The sequence below is a fragment of the Chiloscyllium plagiosum genome, chromosome 14 (genome assembly GCF_004010195.1).
Source record: "Chiloscyllium plagiosum isolate BGI_BamShark_2017 chromosome 14, ASM401019v2, whole genome shotgun sequence".
In the NCBI taxonomy this organism is placed as follows: domain Eukaryota; kingdom Metazoa; phylum Chordata; class Chondrichthyes; order Orectolobiformes; family Hemiscylliidae; genus Chiloscyllium; species Chiloscyllium plagiosum.
In genome coordinates this window covers 37080944-37102181 of record NC_057723.1, presented here as the reverse complement: position 1 = coordinate 37102181, position 21238 = coordinate 37080944, and the positions used below count along the sequence as shown (strand labels likewise).

Here is a 21238-nt window from a genome sequence, read left to right as displayed (position 1 = left end):
CCCATAAATACTACTGAGATAAATTACTCTTTTTGGTGGTGACTGTTTAAGGTGGAATGCATGCCATGTTCCTAAGGAGAATTATCCCTCAGATAATGTTTTAGGATCTTTAACGTCTACTTCAATTATAAGAATTGTCAAATAGTTTAAGCCCAAATTGCGGAGCAGTATATTGGATAATGCAGATCTCCATCAGTTAGGAGAAAGTGAGGACTGCAGATGCTGGAGATCAGAGTCAAGAGTAGGGTGCTGGAAAAGCACAGCACCTCAGGCAACATTCGAGGAGCAGGAGAATCGATGTTTCAGGCATAAGCCTTTCCTGATAAAGGGCTTATGCCAGAAATGTCGATTCCCCTGCTCCTCGGATGCTGTCTGACTTGCTGTGCTTTTCCAACACCCCACTCTCAACTCACATCAATGCAAATACTGATGGAGATCTATCAGTTAAAATTATGCATACAGATCTGGAAAGGATTTGAACTCTCAACCTTTTAATTAAAAGTTTAAAGTGCCACAAGAAGTGAAACCTACACAGACACATTCCAAATATATTTATTTTCATGTCATAAATAAACTATAACATGGCACAAAAATATTCAGTTGACTGTGCCAACCACCCTTAAATTACATTCTCTGCCAGACATTCGTCAGATCTTTTGTAAAAGAGTTAATTGGTACTATTTACTGCTTTTGATGTAAAGCTAATCCCTCTGCAAATATGAAGGTTCTTTTAGATGGTTGTGCTCAGATGAAGTCTTATTATGAAATAATGAGAGATCTATGACTATATTTGGAGTATGTTAAATAGCTGTGTTTTACAAATGTGAGCCTGTGGCAGAAAACCCTGACACTAGATATTAGAAAATCATAAACGTACAATTTTCCTGTCTGGTGAAAATTAAGGGATGAATAATCATGAGTATTGTGCATATTAGCATGCGCTACTAATACTATGAACTGAAAGATTTCTAGATATTGAGAGTGAGATTTAACTAGATTTGCTATTATCAAAGAACAGTAATATGTGGGGCTTTAATCTTGCTAAAGCAATGGGTTGTGCACAGAAAAAGAACAGGTTTTTCAATTTTTTTTTATTTGTGAATGTCGCAGGCTAGGCCAGAGTTTATTATCCTCCAATACTGCCCTTGAGAAGCTGGTTGTGAGCTGCCTTCTTGAATCTTGTGGGTACTACCACAATTATTAGGAAGGACGTTCCAGGAGTTTGACCCAGCAACTGTAAAAGAACACTGAAATAATTCCAAGAAGGAATGGCATGTGGTTTAGAAGGGAACTTGCAGGTGCAGATGTTCCCATATATTGCTGCCCTGTGTCCTTCTAAATGGTAGAGTTCATCTGTTTAGAAAATGCTGCCATAAAAGAATGGTCAAAGGATTTTGTATTTTTGATTTGCAAGAAGTATTTAATAAAATATCATTCAAGAGGTTACTACACAAAATTACAGCCCACTTGGGTAATTAGCAGGTTGATTCACTGCAATGCACCTTCCTGTCACTGAGTTTTTAGTAGTAGTGGGTGTGAATTTTGAAGGTGTTTCAATCAAGCAGATGTTGTCCTGGATGCTGTCAAGTCCTGGGTTGCTGGAGCTGCACTAATCCAGGCAAGTGTGGAGTATTCCATACATTGCTGTCTTGTACCTTGCAGATGGTTAATAGGCTTTGGGAAGACAAGAGATGGGTTACCTACCATAGTATTCCCAGCACCTGATTTGCTTCTGAAGCTGTAGTATTTATATTCCTGGTCCAGTTCAGTTTCTGATCAATGGTAAAATCTAGGATGTCAATAGTGGGGGAACTCAGCAAAGCTAATGCCATAAAATGTCAAAACACATGGGTGGATTCTTTCTTTTTGCAGATGATCATTGTCTGTCACTTGTGTAGCATATGTGTTACTTATCCCTTATCAGTCCAAATTTGAACATTGTGTAATCATCAGCAAAAATCCCCACTTCTGACCTTTCTGATGGAAGGAAGGATATTGATGCAGTTGAAGAATGTTGACCCTAGAGCAATGGCCTACCTTATTGGCTTTTGTGGCACAGCAATGGTCTCCTTCCTTCTAGGCCAGAAGGTTCATGTTCAAATCCCATTGGCTCCAGACTTGTCACAGTATGTGTGAATGGGTTGATTAAAGAAAAATACCCAAAGTAATTCCTGGAGTGATATCCTGATTTTAAAATAAAGGTAACAGAGCATTACATGTGAAATGTGTTACAACTCCGTTGGGAAAATGCACTGATCCTCAAGCTTCCTACTCCCAGGGTCACCCCAAAAGTTAATGACCCAATTAAATCAAGTCATACAAAGTCCCTGGTTTGCTATCTGTTCATATCGAATGAACAGAAACCATTGGCCAGGGTCCTGTATTTAACAAGCTTGTTACAAATAACTAAATTCTAGTCAAAGATAAACAGCTATGAACTATCAACATATGGCTCCACTAGATAAATTCTAATTCCTTTTAAACTTCCTACACACATACTCAGACAGGTCAAGAGAATAAACAAAAAATGGCTTTATGGATGGAGGGGAAAGAAGCTAGGAACCACAGTTCAATAACACCATTGACAGGGTTCGCTGAGATGACCATTTTGCTTTTGTTCTTCCATCTCCTTTTGCCAGGTTCTTTTTTTTTTGGAAGGAGGTACAGGGTGATTAGTACACTAGCTACAAAGTCTTTTAGGTGCTGGTTAAAGATAACATCTTAAAGAACTGGAGGGAGTAAAAAAGTGGCTTTCTTCAGGTTCAGTTTAAGTTATTTTTACTGTGAGAGTGAGACAGACACACTACCTTCCCCTCCTGCAGCCCAAAGGCTTCTCACAGCATTGTTCATACTCAGAACAATTAGAATCACCAATGTTAGTCAACCTTCTCATTTGTGTGCAACTGGCATTGTATGTTAAAGAATCACTGTGGCCTTCAGCTACCCAGGAATCAATCCGAAATCAGGCTGATTTTTAGTGTCTACAATTGGTTACAATTGAACAATCCAATCAATTTCTCATTGCTGTCAAATCTCACCATGCAGAACAAACCCCCTCCCCCCAGTCCATTCATCCATTCAGGGGCCATGCCGCTTATAACGATCTTTCCCCACAGCTTGAACAAAGCAGCACTGTAAACACAGCACACAATGAGTTTTAGTAACTTGTTTTTAGAAGTGCAGCAGTTTCTTCCACAATCTGTCAAGTTTCAAATAGTCCTATTTTCCAATTTAGTCCATAAGCAAAAGTACAGAAACTAAAATAATGTGGTCTTTACAAATAAAATTGTAGTACACATATATATATAGAGGCTAGAGAGTTAAGAGATTGCAGACCATGAACAAACTGCCAATCTCTGGCTTCAGGCATTGACATAGGCATGTCTAGCATCTTGGAACCACTTACTACTGAATGTGGCCTCACAGCAGACCTCTATGCATGATGTGCAGTTAACCAGAAATATGGTTAGTCATCATCTCATTGAAACTGAGCTTTAAGAGCATTCTGCACAGCTATGTTTGTCACTCCTAAATGAGTACAACTTAAATTAATATGCCCTGAGGTCATTGCAAACCAGTCATAAATTATTTGACAGGAACCATTTCTCAGTGCAGTGATGCATCGCCTGTGTCTACTAACCCACAGAAATTTGGCACTGAGCAGCAACAACAGATACCCAGGCAACTAGATTTCCTTGACACTCTTAATTTCTCAAAGCAGTAGGATATCATCAATTACACACCAATTCTAATATAAGCTCCATTAGTCCAAACCATGTCTTCAATCAGTACAAAAACAAATTACTCTGTCGATGTACAGATGGTAAGGTCAATTTTGCAGATATCTGGCTCCATGAAGCTTCATCTGCTAGCACTGTGGTTTTGTGAAATTTACCCTAAGTTCTGATATCAACTTCAGCCTCTTAAAAGTATTAATGTGATTCTTTAACATTCAATGCCAGTTTTACACAAATTAAAATTCTGATGAGATGCATTTGGAGTGATTCTAATTGTTCTTCTTGGTGTATATGGGTCTGAAAGAGTTACCATTTGATTTGAATTTTGTAAGTACCACCCATTTGGTCAGAGTAAAGAAGGAGAGACCAGCCTGCGATTAGTATGCTCCTAACAGTCTCGGTCGTAATGTTGGTCATATTCATGTAATGTGTAAATAGTTGCAGTAATGCAATAAACTTCACTTTGTTTATTCATTAAGACTCTTCTAATTAAATCAGAAATGTAGATATCCTAATCCACACTTTGGGTTTGAAACCCATACACAACACTCATAAAGTCATAGAGTCAGAGTTAGACAGTACTAAAACAGACTCTTCGGTTCAACTCATCCATGCTGACCAGATATCCTAAATTAATTTGGCCCCATTTGCCAGCATTTGGCCCAAACCCCTCTTTACTGCCGCCTTTCAAGTTTAACAACATCTTTCCTAAAGCTGAGAGACCTAAATTAAACTCAGTATTTCAAATGTGGCACTAGCAATGTCTTTGGTTTGGTGGAGATAATAAGGCTTGGCAAATACTGAATGATATGGGAGTGGGACATTGGAATTTTATATGTTGTGATTTCGAATGGTGATCTGGTATAGTGTGCTCAGGAGGCAGAAATGAGCACTGCAGTAATTGAGTTTGGAGGTGACAAAAACTTAAAGAAATGTTTCAATCTATCTTATCAGCCTGATTAAATAGCCTACTGAGGAAACTCAGCAGAAATCAACTGGAACTTTCCCTCACTGAGGCTGAGACAAGGCTTAAGGTTGGTGACAGTTTCTCACTAGATATGGTTAGGGGAAATAAGGCCACCCATTGTCCCATTAATGCCCCCCGCCACCTAACCTAGTATTCATATGACAGCTACAGCCATTGGATGCAGAGAGGGACAGATGTTGTTGAGGTGACAACAGGTCACCTTCTCAAAGGGTATCATAGGACCTGGAGGAATTTTTTGGTATACAATTGGCGAATCAAGAAAATGAGCCATGGAGTCATGGGGGACAGTAGTCCACTCTAAATCATTGTTGACAGCACTCCTGCTGTTAAGGGTTTCCTCCCAACATGCATGCCACAAATAAATTTAACTAAATATTTGCAACATCATTCAGATTTAATTTCAGAAGTCTAAATGTCAGCTCTTACAGTCTGAAGGAGGTTAGATTTGCTGGCCATTTTCAACTTTAATGGAGCAGGTAGCATTGGAAGTTAAGTGTAAATATGTTACTGTGAATCCCCAAGCACTTTGTTGCTGTTATATACTCCCATCAGAAGTAACTGGAGATTCTGAAGCATTTGTTTGACTATCAGTCAGTATATTAAAATCACGGTGTCACAAAATATTTTCCATCATTTGCTACACAGGATACTCCATTCCCTACTGTTTGCTATATTAACAAGTAGCCAGGACTGCTATCAGAGGAACTTAATTCAAAAAAAGAAGCACCAGTAAATGGGAGCAGTGACATTTGGGCCAACTTTTCAATTCCCATCAGAAGTGGACTGGATGTGGAAAAGACCAAAACTTTGCTTTTAGATTCAGCATGTTAGCTTGCTAGCAAGTTCTTCCCTCTGGTCCTTTTTCAGTCCAGTAGCGTAGTATTGTATACAATTCACCCACAGCAGCCCATAATGTATCAGATTAATTAAATGGCCTACTGAGGCAACTTGGCAGAGACCAACTGGAATTTTCTCTCACTGAGGCTGAGACAAAGCTTAAGGCTGCTGGCAGTTTCTAAGCAGCAGATATGGGTGTGGGAAGTGAGGCCATCCATTATCCCATTCTTGCCCCCCACACCTAACCTAGTAGTCATATCACAGCTTCAGCCATTGGCTGTTCAGCAGAGAGCTTGCTCATCACAATGATGAACAGAAAACCATGGCCTTATTCGTGTAATTTTATTTTAAAATTTGTCATTGGTAATGGAGGCACCGGTCTCTTTTACATCCATCAGCCGGATGTCGGTCTTAGCGTGCAATTCTAGTCTCCTTCCTATTGGAAGGATGTTGTGAAACTTGAAAAGGTTCTGAAAAGATTTACAAGGATGTTGCCAGGTTTGAAGGGTTTGAGCTATAAGGAGAGGCTAAATAGGCTGGGGCTGTTTTCCCTGAGGCATTAGACGCTGATGGGTGACCTTACAGAGGTTTATAAAATCATGAGGGGCATGAACTGGATAAATAGACAAAGTCTTTTCTCTGGAGTGGGGGAGTCCAGAACTAGAGGGCATAGGTTCAGAGTGAGAGGGGTAAAAGGGACGTAAGGGGCAACTTTTTCATGTAGATGGTTGTGTATGTATGGAATGAGCTGCCATAGGAAGTGATGGAGGCTGGTATAATTACAGCATTTAAAAGGCATCTGGATGGGTATATGAATAGGAAGTGTTTAGAGAGATATGGCAAATGCGACTAGATTAGTTTCAGATATCTGGTTGGCATGAACGAGTTGGACTGAACGATCTGTTTCCGTGCTGTATATCTGTACGACTCTATGACTGTAGTGTTTATCAGTCTTCTGGCATGAGGAACCAATCCCCCATCCTCACTAAATACTAATTGGTCAGATCCTACTGAAATCATGTTGGGAATTTGACACTAACAGAATGTAGGGATCAGACGCACGAACAACATTGGCATTGGCGTCCCAACCCCAACACAAAAATCCAGTGCATTATCTCAGAAAATGACAATATCTATTGCAGATACTGTATATAATTGAAGTTATTTGGAAGTACAGAACTTGAGTACTGCTGAAAAAAAGACTCATTTATTCATGTGCAAGACATAAAGTTTCAACAGAATACGCCTTTTCAGAAATACTCAAATATAATTGTGACAGATCTCTTTCAAGTTCAATTCTGTACAAATGTCACTTTGAATTTCTTTCAACATTAATATTCTTTGAAATACTGTAGCTTTTCACTGTGCCCCGGTATACGTGACAATAAATTCAATTCAATTCAATTCAGTTCAACCAATTATTCATTTTGTGGTCAAAAAAGATTAAAGTTCTCTAAGAAGGAATGGAAATCAAATGAAGTAAAATAGATTTGCTGTTCTGCATTGGCATATCACTCTATTAGAAGCTGAAAGTATTTCAAATCCTCCAGACCATCTAGCCCTGTAAACTGCTTCAGTTGTCCCTTTGGCTCTCACACCAAAAGTTCAGTGGACTGTGAAGAATATTATCTCAGAGTACAAAAAGACCTTGATCAGATGGGCCAATGGATCAAGAGTGGCAGATGGAGCTTAATTTAGATAAATGTGAGGTGCTGCATTTTGGTAAGGCAAACCAGGGCAAGACTTATACAGTTAACGGTCAGGCCCTGGGGAGTATTGCCAAACAAAGAGAACTAGGGGTGCTGGTACACAACTGCTTAAAAGTGGAGTTGCAGGTAGACAGGCATTTGGTATGTTTGCCTTCATTGGTCAAAATATTGAGGATAGGAGTTGGGGCGTAACATTGTGGCTGTACAGGATATTGGTGAGGCCACTTTCAGAATACTGTGTACAATTCTGATCGCGCTTCTATAGAAAGATGTTGTTAAACTTCAGAGAGTGCATAAAAGATTTACAAGGATGTTGCTGGGAGTAGAGGGTTCAGTTATATGGAGAGGCTGAATATACTGGGACTTTTTTCTCTGGAATGTCGAAGGCTGAGGGGTGAACTTAGAGGTTTATAAAATCTTGAGGGGCATGGACAGCTTGAATAGCCAAGATCTTTTTCCTAGAGTGGCGAAGTCCTATACTCGAGGCATACGTTTAAGGTGTGAGGGGAAAGATTTAAAAAGGACCCGAAGGGTAACCTTTTCATGTAGAAGGTAGTGTGTGCATGGAATGAGATGCCAGAGGAAGTGGTGGAGCCAGATACAATTGCAATATTTAAAAGGCATCTGAATGTGAATATGAATAGGAACGGTTTAGAGGGATATGACTAAATGCAGGCAAATGGGACTAGATCAGATCAGGATGTCTGGTCAGTGTGGAGGAGTTGGACTGAAGGCTTTGTTTCAGTGAAGTATGACTCTATGACTCTAAGTGGAAATGTTGTGGGAACCACTTGGAGAGACTTTAGTGAGGCTGACATTCTAATCTTATTTAAATAGTGAAGCTAACAGGATGAAAAGAAAAAGGAAAGACTTGTGCATAGATTAGAGAGTCAAAGAGAAGAGATTCATGCCCTTCAGCCTGTCATATCTATGCTGACCAACAAACATCAAATTGCACTTATCCATTTACCAGCACTTCATCAACAGCTGACTGTGTCCTGGCATTTTAAGTACTCATCCAGATTCCTCTTAAATGTTGCAATAGTGCATGCCTCTCCCATCCTCTCAGGCAGCACGTTCCATACATCTATCATTCTCTGGGAGAAAGAAATTTTCCTCAGATAAGTACCTTTCATAACCACTGGCCATCTTAAAGCACTTTACAGCTATTAAAGTAACTATGGTCTAGTCACTGTTGTAAGATATCATTCTGGGCCTTAGATTAGCGCTAAAGGCATTTAGATGTTTGAGCTCTGTACTTGTTTTATATCTCAGCTATAATAATATAATTGTTTACTGGTCTTTAGGCACGAATTAAAAAGTTTGGACCTAAGATAATGCAGCTGCTGACAGAATGGACAGAGACTTTCCCATCCGATTTTCGGGATGACAGAATGATTGCGCATCTAAAGGACATGATCCACAGGATAGCTCCTTGTGATGAGGTGAGTTTTATAAATAATGAAACCTCAAAATTAAAATTTCTGCATGTATGCTTGTTTTGCATGCACAAAATCAGGTTATTCCCATATTTTGCTGTCTACTGGTTTAACCTATTAGTTTTTGTTTAACTTTTGATTATACTAGAAAGCCCTGTGGTATAAAGTCTGATATAAACATAATTGAAAATCTCTAACAGAGTATTAAAATAATTTAGCAATAAATTATTAATGCTGCTGAGTTATCTATGAAAAAAAAGCTAATGTAAATGGAAAGTAATTGGCAGACAACAGTTTAATTATGTATTAAGGATAAATTCATCCTAATTAATATATTTGTTTGAATAAATTATTTGACTAGTGACTAGTAGAACAACATTACCAGGAAATAAATGTTCCAGATGCAAAGAATACATAATCATTCTCCTACAAATGTTATTGTGATTGCATCAAGATCAAACATTTCCAATGTGAAAATAATTAGATAATAATTTAAAGTTTAATGAAGATTGAGAATAAAAACAATAAATAGCTCAAAACCTAATGGAATGTTCAAACCATCCTCACTTTACTCTCCTTCCTGGCAGTGTGCTATAGATCTGTTACATTTCAAAGCTAGATGATTGCCACTCTACTGTCATATGCATTGAATTCATAGTCAATATCTTCCTTTCTATCAGTGCTAAATATCAATCCTGGAATCACCTATTTAAAATGAAGCAGTGGTCAAGACTTGACTGAATTTTTAATACTGTACTTTGAGTTTGCGATAGGCAGTTACAAAGTGCATCACAGGCAGCACCTTGTGTATTTTACTGCAAGCTGTAATTTTCATCCTGTCCACTAAAAAAGTATATTGTGTATGCATACTCAAGTAAATGCAGAAAGCTCTGTTCTTTGCCAATACATTTTTAATATTTTAAGATAATATTTAAAGATTCTGCATTAAGTTGATAACATATCCAAGACGTGCAGCTTTCCAAAATTATTTCCATATCGCACTGGAATTATTCTCCACGTGTCCTAAATCAAAATGACCCTAATGGGTCATGTTAGTTTCAGTATGTTTCAGATTTAGATTGGGACCTCTCCAAAGCTTTTCTATTAATTTGGATGATGCCTTTACATTGATGTGAGTGGCAATATAACTGAAGTCTAAAGCAGTCTTATGTCCACTAGATTCAGCTAACTTATTGTTTTCTTGTTTACCCACCTGAAATATGGGTCTTGCAGGCTGCCAGAGAGGAAGTTAGGATTCCTTTTAATTGGTACAAAAGCTTTTTAAAACTATTTCTGCCCTTCACCCTAAGTTCCCACACTGTTTAAAGTTTCCCCTTTGAACATGAGTTTTTGATTTTAACTTTGGTAATTCTCAAGGTCTGGCTTGCTCACCTGCTCTCCTTGGAGCTACAAGTTTCTTCTGCTGATGTGCAATTTCTGTCAGGCCTGGAATGCTTCTTGGTCATTCTCGAACGTATTCTTCTGAGTTGAGTGTTGTCAGGAGGCTTGTGGGCTTCACTGCTGTCAATGATCAGCAACTGCTCTTGAAGTCTTCTGGCTCACCAGCATGCCTTTTCTTCCCTGGTTTTTCTTAAGAGCCTAAATTCTAATTAATCTTAGTTGACATTCTTTAGAAGTAGTGCTGGTCACCGCTGCTCACTAATTTGTGGCAAGGGTCCACATTGTCACCATGTTGTGTGGGTTGTCCCTTCAAGCCAAAATATTCTCGCATGGATTAGGCTACCTTTCTCAACTAACTTAAGTGTCCTAATGAATAAACAATATGAAGTTTAGTACTTTTTAATTTATTTTTTATTAAGTATTTAGTATATTATTTACTTAGTACATTAGTAAAATACTGCAGCTGTTTACACATTACAGAATAATCAAGACCTGTGAGGAGCACACCAGTCTCAGGTCTGTCTCCAGTAAGCTCCTTCTTTACTCTAACCAAGTCTCCATGACACCACCATGCTTACTGCACTCAATCTACTATTGACATTTCTGATCCATATGCAACATCTACAGAATGCATTATGTAAGCAAATACTTACATTAATAAAAATATGTAAAAGTTTGTAGGGTACTTCAATGCAAATATGATGAAATTGTATTTCAGATGACTTTTCCAGGTTCAAGGAGTGGGAAATCGATTAGCTTTTCCATTTTTTATTACAGTCTCACTGTGAGAGATTGAGCATTTCAGTGCATGTTCAATTTATTTTGGAAATGAAACAAGTATGGCATTGAATATATCTGTGGAAAGGAACAGGAGTAAATGGACTTGATTTTATGGAGGTGTGGTAGGGTCTTGCCTGCTGGCTGAAAAGCCAGTGAGAGCCACATTATCTATTCCAGTAAGGCCAGATGGTATTATGTGCCACTCAGACACTTAAGTAATCATTGGCAGACCTTTCCTGAGATCCAGGACCCCCTTGGAAACTTGCCAATTGAGAACTGCTGGCCAAGGAGAGGCTTGCAGTTCTCTTTAAAGGCCACACCACCAGGAGTCCAAGAACACTGCTGGGACAGCAGCTACTAGAGACCCAGAATTGAGGTGTGACCCAGGCCTTACATAAATAATGGTGGGAGGTGTACTGGTTGGGAGAGGGAGCATAGATACTCCAGCAGCAAGGGTATGATGTTGGTTATCAGCAGGCCCCACCCTCTTCCTAAAGTCACTTTGAGCCTTTGAATGAAGAACAACCCTGAGAGATGACAATCAGGACACACAGTCCTTACATGTCACATGTACAGAAAGCCTCCACCACTGAGTTAGTCATTAATTGTCCATTGATGGGCTTCAATTTATGGCAAGGTGGGAAGTTCGGTCACAGACATACCTGTCCCTGACAATTCTGGTGGCAAGTGAGTTCAGGTACCCCAACACCCCACCTAATTAATACCCTTCTAGTTTCTGAATATGGTCCAAGAGAGGCCGTTAAATTGCAACCCACATATCATTCTTTCATCAGAAAGGTCATCAACCTGAAACATTTTCTCTCTTCAAAGATGCTGCCATACCTATGCATATCCAGCACTTTTATTTTCATTCAGATTTTCAGAATCCAGAATTCCCTGTACTTTGCATTTGTATAGCACTTGTGGACTCGTCATATGTACTGTAAGTATACATAAAGAATGTATAATCATTTTCTGAGTCTGTGTGTGATGACCCACCAGATTCTTTTTTCCCCCAGAGTTATTGGAAGACAATGAATCAGCTTTTACAAACACTGGACCAAAAACTGACAACTCTAAATCAAGGTGAAGAAAACATAGTGAAGCTCAATGCTAGTGTGTCCGATAAATTGGTTATCATCAAAACCAAGCCTCCATCCATTCAAAGAGATGTACTGAGTATTTGCAATGATCCATATACCTTGGCACAACAGCTAACTCATATAGAACTGGTAAGTTGGATAACTAATTTGTTCCAAGTTTTATCATCACCATCATTTAACTTAGCCTTTGAATGCATCTGGTAAATAACTCTTGGTGTGAATAATTTCAATGATATCTGGTACAAAAGCAGTAAATGGCATTGAAGAAACCGTAGGATAAGATAAAATACAGCTGCCATCAAAGGAGTAAAATTATGATACTGCAATTAGTCTGACTATACTGGCATGAGTTTAATTCCTGGAGAGATTTTGTTTAATCCAGCATCAATTCAGAAAATACAATTCAACTCTTTTAAAGTGGCAAAGAGAGATGATATTTCAGATTAAGGTGTAATATCTAATGTATTATTTGAACACCAGTATTCAATTCCATTTTAGGTTAGATCAACTGTCACTGTATTATAGTTTATTTGGCATTTATTATATTTATAGTGTGATTCAATATTATTACGAACGCCAGGAAAGTGCTAGCTCCACTAAAATGAACTGATCTCTTTGCCTCTTTGTTTTAAAAGCTTGCGGAGCAGCGGAAAGGCATAGAATGACAAGTATTGTGTGTGTGAGTTATTCAAGTCCAAAGTGGTTGAGCATGAATGAAGATAGCCATCTTTCAGGTCTAACTGGAAGTATCTTGTTGAATAAACAAGATAAAGTTTATGGCACTCCTGCAACTATTTACACATTACATGAATATGATGTACATGCTTCAGAGATTGTTAGGAAAACACTAGCCTCAGACCTGTGTCCTCAAGCTCCTATTTGATACTGAACAAGGTTCTCAAGACATTATCACAGTGAATAATGCTTTCTGCACCCAAATGAGCATTAGCCCTTTCAGACTCATGGACAATTCATGTGAGACTGGAGCTGAGCAACAGACAAACAAAAGAAGACAGGGTTCAGATTTATTAAAAACAAGCTGCAATGAATGACTTAATTCTGAAAATGACTAGGACTATTTTATGGGCTAGTTATCAACAATTTGCAATTTAAAGTGAAATTCAAATACAACATTAAGTACAGGTTTTGTACTTCCCTCACTTCCTGATTTTGTTCCTCATTGCTCACATGGCAATCTAAGAGAATTTTTTGCATTGAAGATGGACTGCACAATTGATCTGGGATTTTAGCTTTCATGACAACTTCTAAATACAACTCAGTTAACTCTTTACATTGGTTCGGTGATACATCCAGTTGGATTTCATAATTATCAGCTATCATAAACTGTCCTAAGAGATTTAAGTTAGTTTGAAATTTGACAGAAGAATTTTGCATGTAATCTTTATTCAATTTTATCCTTGATCAATATATTTTACACATGGGCTTTTGTTATGCAATATATCCAAATTTTGATAAGGCAGTTGAATGACCACAATAAAGGAAGAACCAAGAAGGGGAAGTACCATAAATACAGAAGTGATATTTTGGCCTGGAAATTTGACCGTGGCTGTCTGCCGGAGGTGGAAGTGAATGAATATACCTGTTGGTGTGGTCTCAGGGGTATCATTAAATTATGTTACAGGAAATCAAATATGGGAACAGTGACACAATGTTACTTATTATTACTTGTTTGAAGTAAGAGTCTGTCGTTGGTGCTACTTAGAGGCTGCTTCCACCTCTTAAACGGGACTTGCCCTTGGACTGCAGAAAACATTGTAGCCTGACCGAAATGGCTACAAGAGCTGCAGAGAGTGGTACCCAGTATTATCCGGGTGCAGATGGTTTACAGAAGGAGGGGATTTTAATGTTTTCCTCAATAGAAAACCATCCAGATAACATGTCTGAAGACAGCAAGAAAAAAGTGGCTGAAGAACTGAATACACTAGCTTTAGTTCCCAGTATCTGCAAGTAATTCTGAAAGACTTTCTCTGATGTTCAGCATATTGTCCAGGCAAGAGTCCTAAATCAGCTCAATACTTGCACCACTTCTAGTTCCATTCCATCCAACATTAGTCCTGGGGAGTGTTGTTGAACAAAGAGACCTTGGAGTGCAGCTTCATAGTTCCTTGAAAGTGGAGTCACAGGTAGTTAGGATAGTGAAGAAGGCATTTGATATGCTTTCCTTTGTTGGTTCGTGCATTGAGTATAGGAGTTGGGAGGTCATGTTGAGGACATTGGTTTGGCCACATTTGGAATATTGTGTGCAATTCTGGTCACCCCCCTCAGAAGGACATTGTGAAGCTTGAAAGGGTTTGGAAATGATTTACAAGGATGTTGCCAGGGTTGAAGGGTTTGAGCTATAGGGAGAGGCTGAATAGGCTGGGGCTGTTTTCCCTGGAGCATTGGAGGTTGAGAGGTGACCTTATAGAGGTTTATAAAATCATGAGGGGCAGGGATTAGGTAAATAGACAAGGTCCTTTCCCTGGGGTGGGGAGTCCAGAACTAGAAGGCATAGATTTAGAGTGAGAGTGGAAAGATTTAAAAGGGACCTAAGGGGCAGCTTGTTCATGCAGAGGGTGTTGCATGTATGGAATGGGCTGCTAGAGGAATTGGTGGAGGAATTGGTACAATTACAACATTTAAAGGGCATCTGGATGGGCATATGAATGGAAAGGGTTTACAGGGAAATGGGCCAAGTGTTGGTAAATGGGATGAGATTTATTTAGGATATCTGGTCAGTATGGACGAGTTGGACCAAACGGTCTATTTCCATACTGTACATCCCTATGACTCTATGACCTATTCCATCCTCAACTTCCCCTCACTACTCCAATTATTTGTGCTGTATTACACTCCACCTCTTTGTCCTCCTACACACATATTCTGTACTTCTCTCTTCAGAACCCTCACTCACCATATCTCATATCTTGCATCCAACAGATTGTGATCTTGACAGCGGTCATTTAATTGGGCAATATAATACTAGCAGGGACCCTGCCATCTTCCTGCATCTCCCCTGATAAAATGTGGGCAGGATAACCCATCCACCACAATGCCAATGGATCTCTCAAAGTGAGAATTGAATGCCACCTTAAGGGCTCCATACACACCCAAAGCATGCAGGAGTCTCCCATGGAAAAAGCCTCAACAGCACACTCCATTGAGTGTCTCCCAGAGTTCCAGGACTGGCTGGAAGGGCTTGGTTGCTGACAGCCAGCACATGTCCTTGCTGCCAGCCTCCTGCTCCCTTAACCTGTAACCTGCACTCTACCATCACTCGCCTATGGCCCGGGTCCTTCCATGATCCGGGGTCTCCGGTGGATGTATTACCAGCAGCAAACAGCACAATCCCAGTTGCAGTTCAAGCATTGAGGAACTACCAGCCTTGTTTGGCCATCAAGTCAGGCAGGACATCTACTCCAGTGTCCCGGACCCTGAGGAAGGTCCACTCCTCAGTAAAGTGTTGGATTCACACTTAATTCAAAGCACCACTCCAAAAAGAAGCAACATAGAGCTTTCAACAGCCCTCTAGCCCGGAGAGAAAATCCCTGTTTTCTAAACATAGCACTATTTGCCTATAAATAGCACAGCACAGTATGAGGAGCAGGTGGAGGTCAAATCCACCCACAATTCCTTTGCTCACTGAAGAAACAGTCCTTGAGTAGCAGGTAGGAACTGAGTCATGGCCTTCCTGAGCATCACCTCCTAAATTCATTCCCAACTTTCCAGGAACTCTATGTTTGAATTCCTCCAATATCCATCTGACAATATTTCTGAAATGACACTAATTGAAGTCAAGAATTATATTCTCTATGAATAGCTAACCCCCTTCTTCAATCTTGATCTGTGTGCAACCTATCAGAAAGTTGATCACACCATCCTCCTCCACTGTTGTTGAGGTAAGTTAGACTAATTCACCTGGTTCCATTCTTATACATTTAATTGTAGCCTGAGATTCACCATCAATTGTTTTTTAATTCCCAACCAAAGTGCTGTACCTCAAGGATCTATCTATGACTCGCGCCTTTTTCTCAATTACAGACTGTACCTTGGCAACATCATCTGAAAGTAATGCACCCAGTTCTACCTCACCTCCACTCTGCTTAGTCCCTTCACTGTCTCTAAATTGTCCTCCTGCTTGTCTGACAGCTAATACAGAATGAGCCAAAGTTTCCTCGATTACAAGAAAAAAGAAAGTGAGCTCTGCATATGCTGGAGATCAGAGCTGAAAAATGTGTTGCTGGAAAAGCGCAGCAGGTCAGGCAGCATCCAAGGAGCAGGAGAATCGATGTTTCGGGCATAAGCCCTTCTTCAGGAGTGGGAAGGGTGTGCCAAGCAGGCTAATATAAAAGGTAGGGAGGAGGGACTTGGGGGAGGGGTGTTGGGAATGCGATAGGTGGAAGGAGGTTAAGGTGAGGGTGATAGGCTAGAGAGGGGGTGGGGGCGGAGAGGTCGGGAAAAAGATTGCAGGTCAAGAAGGCGGGGCTGAGTCCGAGGGTTGGGACTGAGATAAGGTGGGGGGAGGGGAAATGAGGAAGCTGGAGAATTCTGCATTCATCCCTTGTGGTTGGAGGGTTCCTAGGCAGAAGATGAGGCGCTGTTCCTCCAGGTGTCATGTTGCCATGGTCTGGCGAAGGAGGAGGCCAAGGACCTGCATGTCCTTGGCGGAGTGGGAGGGGGAGTTAAAGTGTTCAGCCACGGGGCGATTGGGTTGGTTGGTGCAGGTGTCCCAGAGGTGTTCTCTGAAACGATCTGCAAGTAGGCGGCCTGACTCCCCAATGTAGAGGAGGCCACATCGGGTGCAGCGGATGCAGTAAATGATCTGTGTGTAGGTGCAGGTGAATCTTCACCATGGACATGCAGTCCATATACACCTCCATTCCCCCATCACGAAGGCCTCAAAGCCCTCCGCTTCTTCCTTTCCCAACCAGTACCCTTCCACTGACACCCCCTTCGACTGACTGAACTGGTCCTCACTCTGAACAACTGCTCTTTCCAATCCTCCGACTTCCTCCAAACCAAAGGAGTAGCCATGGGCACCCACATGGGCCCCAATTATGCCTGCCTCTTCGTTGGATATGTGGAACAGTCCATCTTCCGCAGCTACACTGGCATCACCCCAATGGTGGGATATCTGGTTGGCCAGTGATGACTGTATCGGCGCTACCTCGTCCTCCCACGAGGAGGTTGAACAGTTCATCCACTTTACTAACACCTTCCACCCTGACCTCAAGTTTACCTGGACCGTCTCAGCCTCCTCCCTCCCCTTCCTAGACCTCTCCATTTCTATCTCGGGCAACCGACTCAACACGGACATTTCCTATAAACTGATCGACTCCCACAGCTACTGAGATTACACCTCCTCCCACCCTGCCCTCGTAAAATCGCCATCCCATATTCCCAATTCCTTCGCCTCCACCACATCTGCTCCCAGGAGGACCAATTCCAATACCCAACAACCCAGATGGCCTCCTTCTTCAAAGACCGCAATTTCCCCTCAGACATGGTTGACGATGCTCTCCACCGCATCTCCTCCACTTCCTGCTCCTCCACCCTTGAACCCCGCCCCTCCAATCGCCACCAGGACAGAACCCCACTGGTCCTCACCTACCACCCCACCAACCTCCAGATACATCATATCATCCTTCGTCATTTCTGCCACCTCCAAACAGACCCCACCACCAAGGATATATTTCCCTCCGCTCCCCTATCAGCGTTCCAGAAAGACCACTCCCTCCGCGACTCTCTCGTCAGGTTCACACCCTCCACCAACCCAACCTCCATTCCCGGCACCTTCCCCTGCAACCACAAGAAATGCAAAACTTGAGCCCACATCTCCCCCCTCACTTCCCTCCAAGGCGCCAAGGGATCCTTCCATATCCGTCACAAATTCACCTGCACCTCCACACACATCATTTACTGCATCCGCTGCACCCGATGTGGCCTCCTCTACATTGGGGAAACAGGCCAGCTACTTGCGGAATGTTTCAGAGAACACCTCTGGGACACCCGCACCAACCAACCCAACCGCCCCGTGGCTGAACATTTTAACTCCCCCTCCCACTCCACCAAGGACATGCTGGCCCTTGGCCTCCTCCATCGCAACACGACGCCTGGAGGAAGAGCGCCTCATCTTCCGCCTAGGAACCCTCCAACCACAAGGGATGAATGCAGATTTCTCCAGCTTCCTCATTTCCCCTCCCCCCCCCCACCTTATCTCAGTCCCAACCCTCGGACTCAGCCCCACCTTCTTGACCTGCAATCTTCTTCCCGACCTCTCCGCCCCCCCCCCCTCCCCGGCCTATCACCCTCACCTTAACCTCCTTCCACCTATCGCATTCCCAACACCCCTCCCCCAAGTCCCTCTTCCCTACTTTTTATCTTAGCCTGCTTGGCACACCTCCTCATTCCTGAAGAAGGGCTTATGCCCGAAACATCAGTTCTCATGCTCCTTGGATGCTGCCTGACCTGCGCTTTTCCAGCAACACATTTTTCAGCTTCTTTCCTGAAATTATATATTAGGAAGCTGGAGACCATTGTCTTTGGCCACAAACTCTGAACTCTCATCACTGAGTCCATCCCTCTCTCTGGCAAATGTCAGAGGCTGAACCAGAATCTGTTGGGAATCTGTGTCATATCTGATGCCAGGATCATCTTTTGACCATGTATCTAGGCATCTAAGATTGCCTATTCCTACATCTATAAAATCACCTGATCTTGGCCCTTCATCCGCCTGAGCTGATCTACTATGGGAAAGCATCTCTGACTTTTATTGCCACTATAGTTGACTGTCCCAATGTATACCTGGTCAGCTTCCCACATTGTACCCTCCGTAAACCTCAGGTCATTCCAAAGCTCTGCTGTCTATATCCTGACTAGCATGAAATCCTGTTCATCTAACAACCTTGTGTTCACTCACCCATGCTGACCCCCAGTTAAATAATGCCCAGATTTTAAAATTGTCCTCCTTGTATAAAAACCCTGCCACAGTCTGCTGCCACCCTCTCTCTGTAATCTCCTCTAGCACTCCAACCCTTCAAGTTATCAGCACTATTCCAACTCTGTCCTCTTCAGCATCTTGTATTTCAATCATTCCATTGTTGGGACCCATTCCTTCAGTTGCCTGGGATCCAAGGCCTGAAATTTAACTTCCTCCGTAAACCTTTCCACATCCACAGGCTCCCCCCTTATTGAATCGAGTAGTTGCTGTCTCGAAAAATTCCAGCAGATTTGTCATTCTTAATTTCCCTTTCAGAAATCCATGCTGATTCTGTCCAACCATGTTACAGTTTTCCAAATGCTCAGTTAATAATCTACAATCTCTTTTATAAGAGATTGTAGATAGGAAACAGGGAATTATAGACTGGTTAGCCTTATATCAGAAGTGGAGAAAATGCTACACTCTCTTTTATAAGAGATTGTAGCATTTTCTCCACTTCTGATATAAGGCTAACCAGTCTATAATTCCCTGTTTCCTCTCTACTACTTTTTTAAAATAGTGGAGTACTATAGCTACCCTCTGTTCAATGAAAATTGTTCCAGCTTCAAAAATGACCACCAGTTGCATCCATTATTTATGGGGCCACTTCCTTAAGTAGTCTGGAACATTGATTATTGGACTGTGGGGATTTACTGGCCTTTAATCCCATCAATTCCCCAACACTATTTTTGTAGTCATACTGGTTTCCTTCAGTTCTTTCCTCTCATGTGTTGTATTCACAACATTTTTGGGATGTCACTTGTGTCCTCTTTTGTGAACTCAGAGCAAATTATGCATTTAATTGGTCTGCCATTTCTCTGTTTCCCATTATAATTTCCCCAGCTTTGGTCTATAAGAAACCCACATTTGTTTTCACTAATCTTTTGTTTTTCAAATATCTCTAGAAGCTTTTACAACTAATTTATATACTCCTTGAAATGCTTTATTTTCCCTTTCTTAATCAGTCCCTTTGAACTCCTTTGATGAAATCTAAATTGCTCCCAATCCTGAGAGGTGCTGCACTTTTGAGCTAATTTGTATGCCCTTCCTTGGATCACATACTGTCCCTAATTTCCTTTGTTAGCTATGGTCAGGCTGTCTTTCCCATTTTATTTTTGTGCCAGACAGGAATGAGCAATTATTGTAGCTCATCCACATATTCTTTAAATATTTACCATTGCCAAACACTACCATGCCTTAAAGTAATGTTCCCCAATTTATCATAGGCAGTTCAAGCCTTATAACCATCATACTATGCAACTCAGAGTTGATTGGGGAGCCATTGGATGTGGTTTAATTGGACTTTTAGACAGCTTTCAATGAGCTTCCATATACAAGATCAAAGCACATGGGAGTGAGATGGTATACTGACATGGATTTAGAACTAGGCAGATCGGAGACAAAGAGTAGGCATAAATAGATCTATTTTTGGCAGCTAATGTTTCATGGGGAATCACAGAGATCAGTGCATGAACACCAGCTAATGACAATATTTGGAAATGATTTAAATGGGGGAACTAAGTATCTAAGTTTGCAAATGACAGAATGCTGGGTGGGAGAGTGAACTATAAGGATGATGCAGAAATGCTTCAATGTGGTTTGAAAATGTTGAGTGTGTAGGCAAATGCACGGCAGATGAAGTATAATGTTTATAAATGTGAGGTTATCCATATTGATGGGAAAACAGAAAGGCAGATTATTATCTGAACAATGATAGTTTAGGAAAGAGGGAGATAGAACAAGACCTGTGAGTCCTTGTACACCAATCACTGAAAGTGAGCATGTAGGTACAACAGATACTGAAGAAAACAAATGATTTGTTGGCTTTCATAGTAAGACGTTTCGAATACAGGAGAAGAGATGTCTTGCTGAAATTGCACAGGTCCCCAGTGAGACCACACCTTGAGTATTGTGGGCGGTTTCAGTTTCCTTATCTGAGGAAAAATGTTCTGGCAATGGAGGGATTACAGCAAAGGTTTGCCAGACTGATTACCGGAATGATATGACTGATAAAAAACAAGGGACTGGATCGGTTAGGACTATGTGGCACGGTGGCTCAGTGGTTAGCACCACAGCCTCACAGCGTCAGGGACCCAGGTTTGATTCCTGCCTTGGGCGACTGACTATGTGGAGTTTGCACATTCTCCCCATGTCTGCGTGGGTTTCCTCTGGGTGCTCCAGATTTCCTCCCACAATCCAAAGATGTGCAGATCAGGTGAACGGGCCATGCTCAATTGCCCATAGTATTAGGTACATTAGTAAATA

General features: G+C 41.3%; 1 protein-coding gene and 1 long non-coding RNA gene across 6 annotated transcripts in view; one reads left to right on the top strand and one right to left on the bottom strand.

Annotated features, from left to right (window-relative positions):
* The window catches only part of LOC122556641, a 54577-nt gene that overhangs the window by 1849 nt on the left and 31490 nt on the right, over positions 1-21238 (bottom strand). The window contains exon 3 of the long non-coding RNA XR_006313591.1: positions 2038-2184. This is a non-coding gene — a long non-coding RNA (uncharacterized LOC122556641). The remainder of the gene's footprint in view (positions 1-2037; positions 2185-21238) is intronic.
* The window catches only part of LOC122556640 (ras-GEF domain-containing family member 1C-like), a 233300-nt gene that overhangs the window by 194357 nt on the left and 17705 nt on the right, over positions 1-21238 (top strand). For all 5 annotated transcript variants that reach the window (XM_043703592.1, XM_043703593.1, XM_043703591.1 and 2 more), the window contains 2 exons: positions 8579-8716; positions 11911-12123. In XM_043703592.1, the coding sequence (XP_043559527.1) occupies positions 8579-8716; positions 11911-12123 (351 nt within the window). The remainder of the gene's footprint in view (positions 1-8578; positions 8717-11910; positions 12124-21238) is intronic.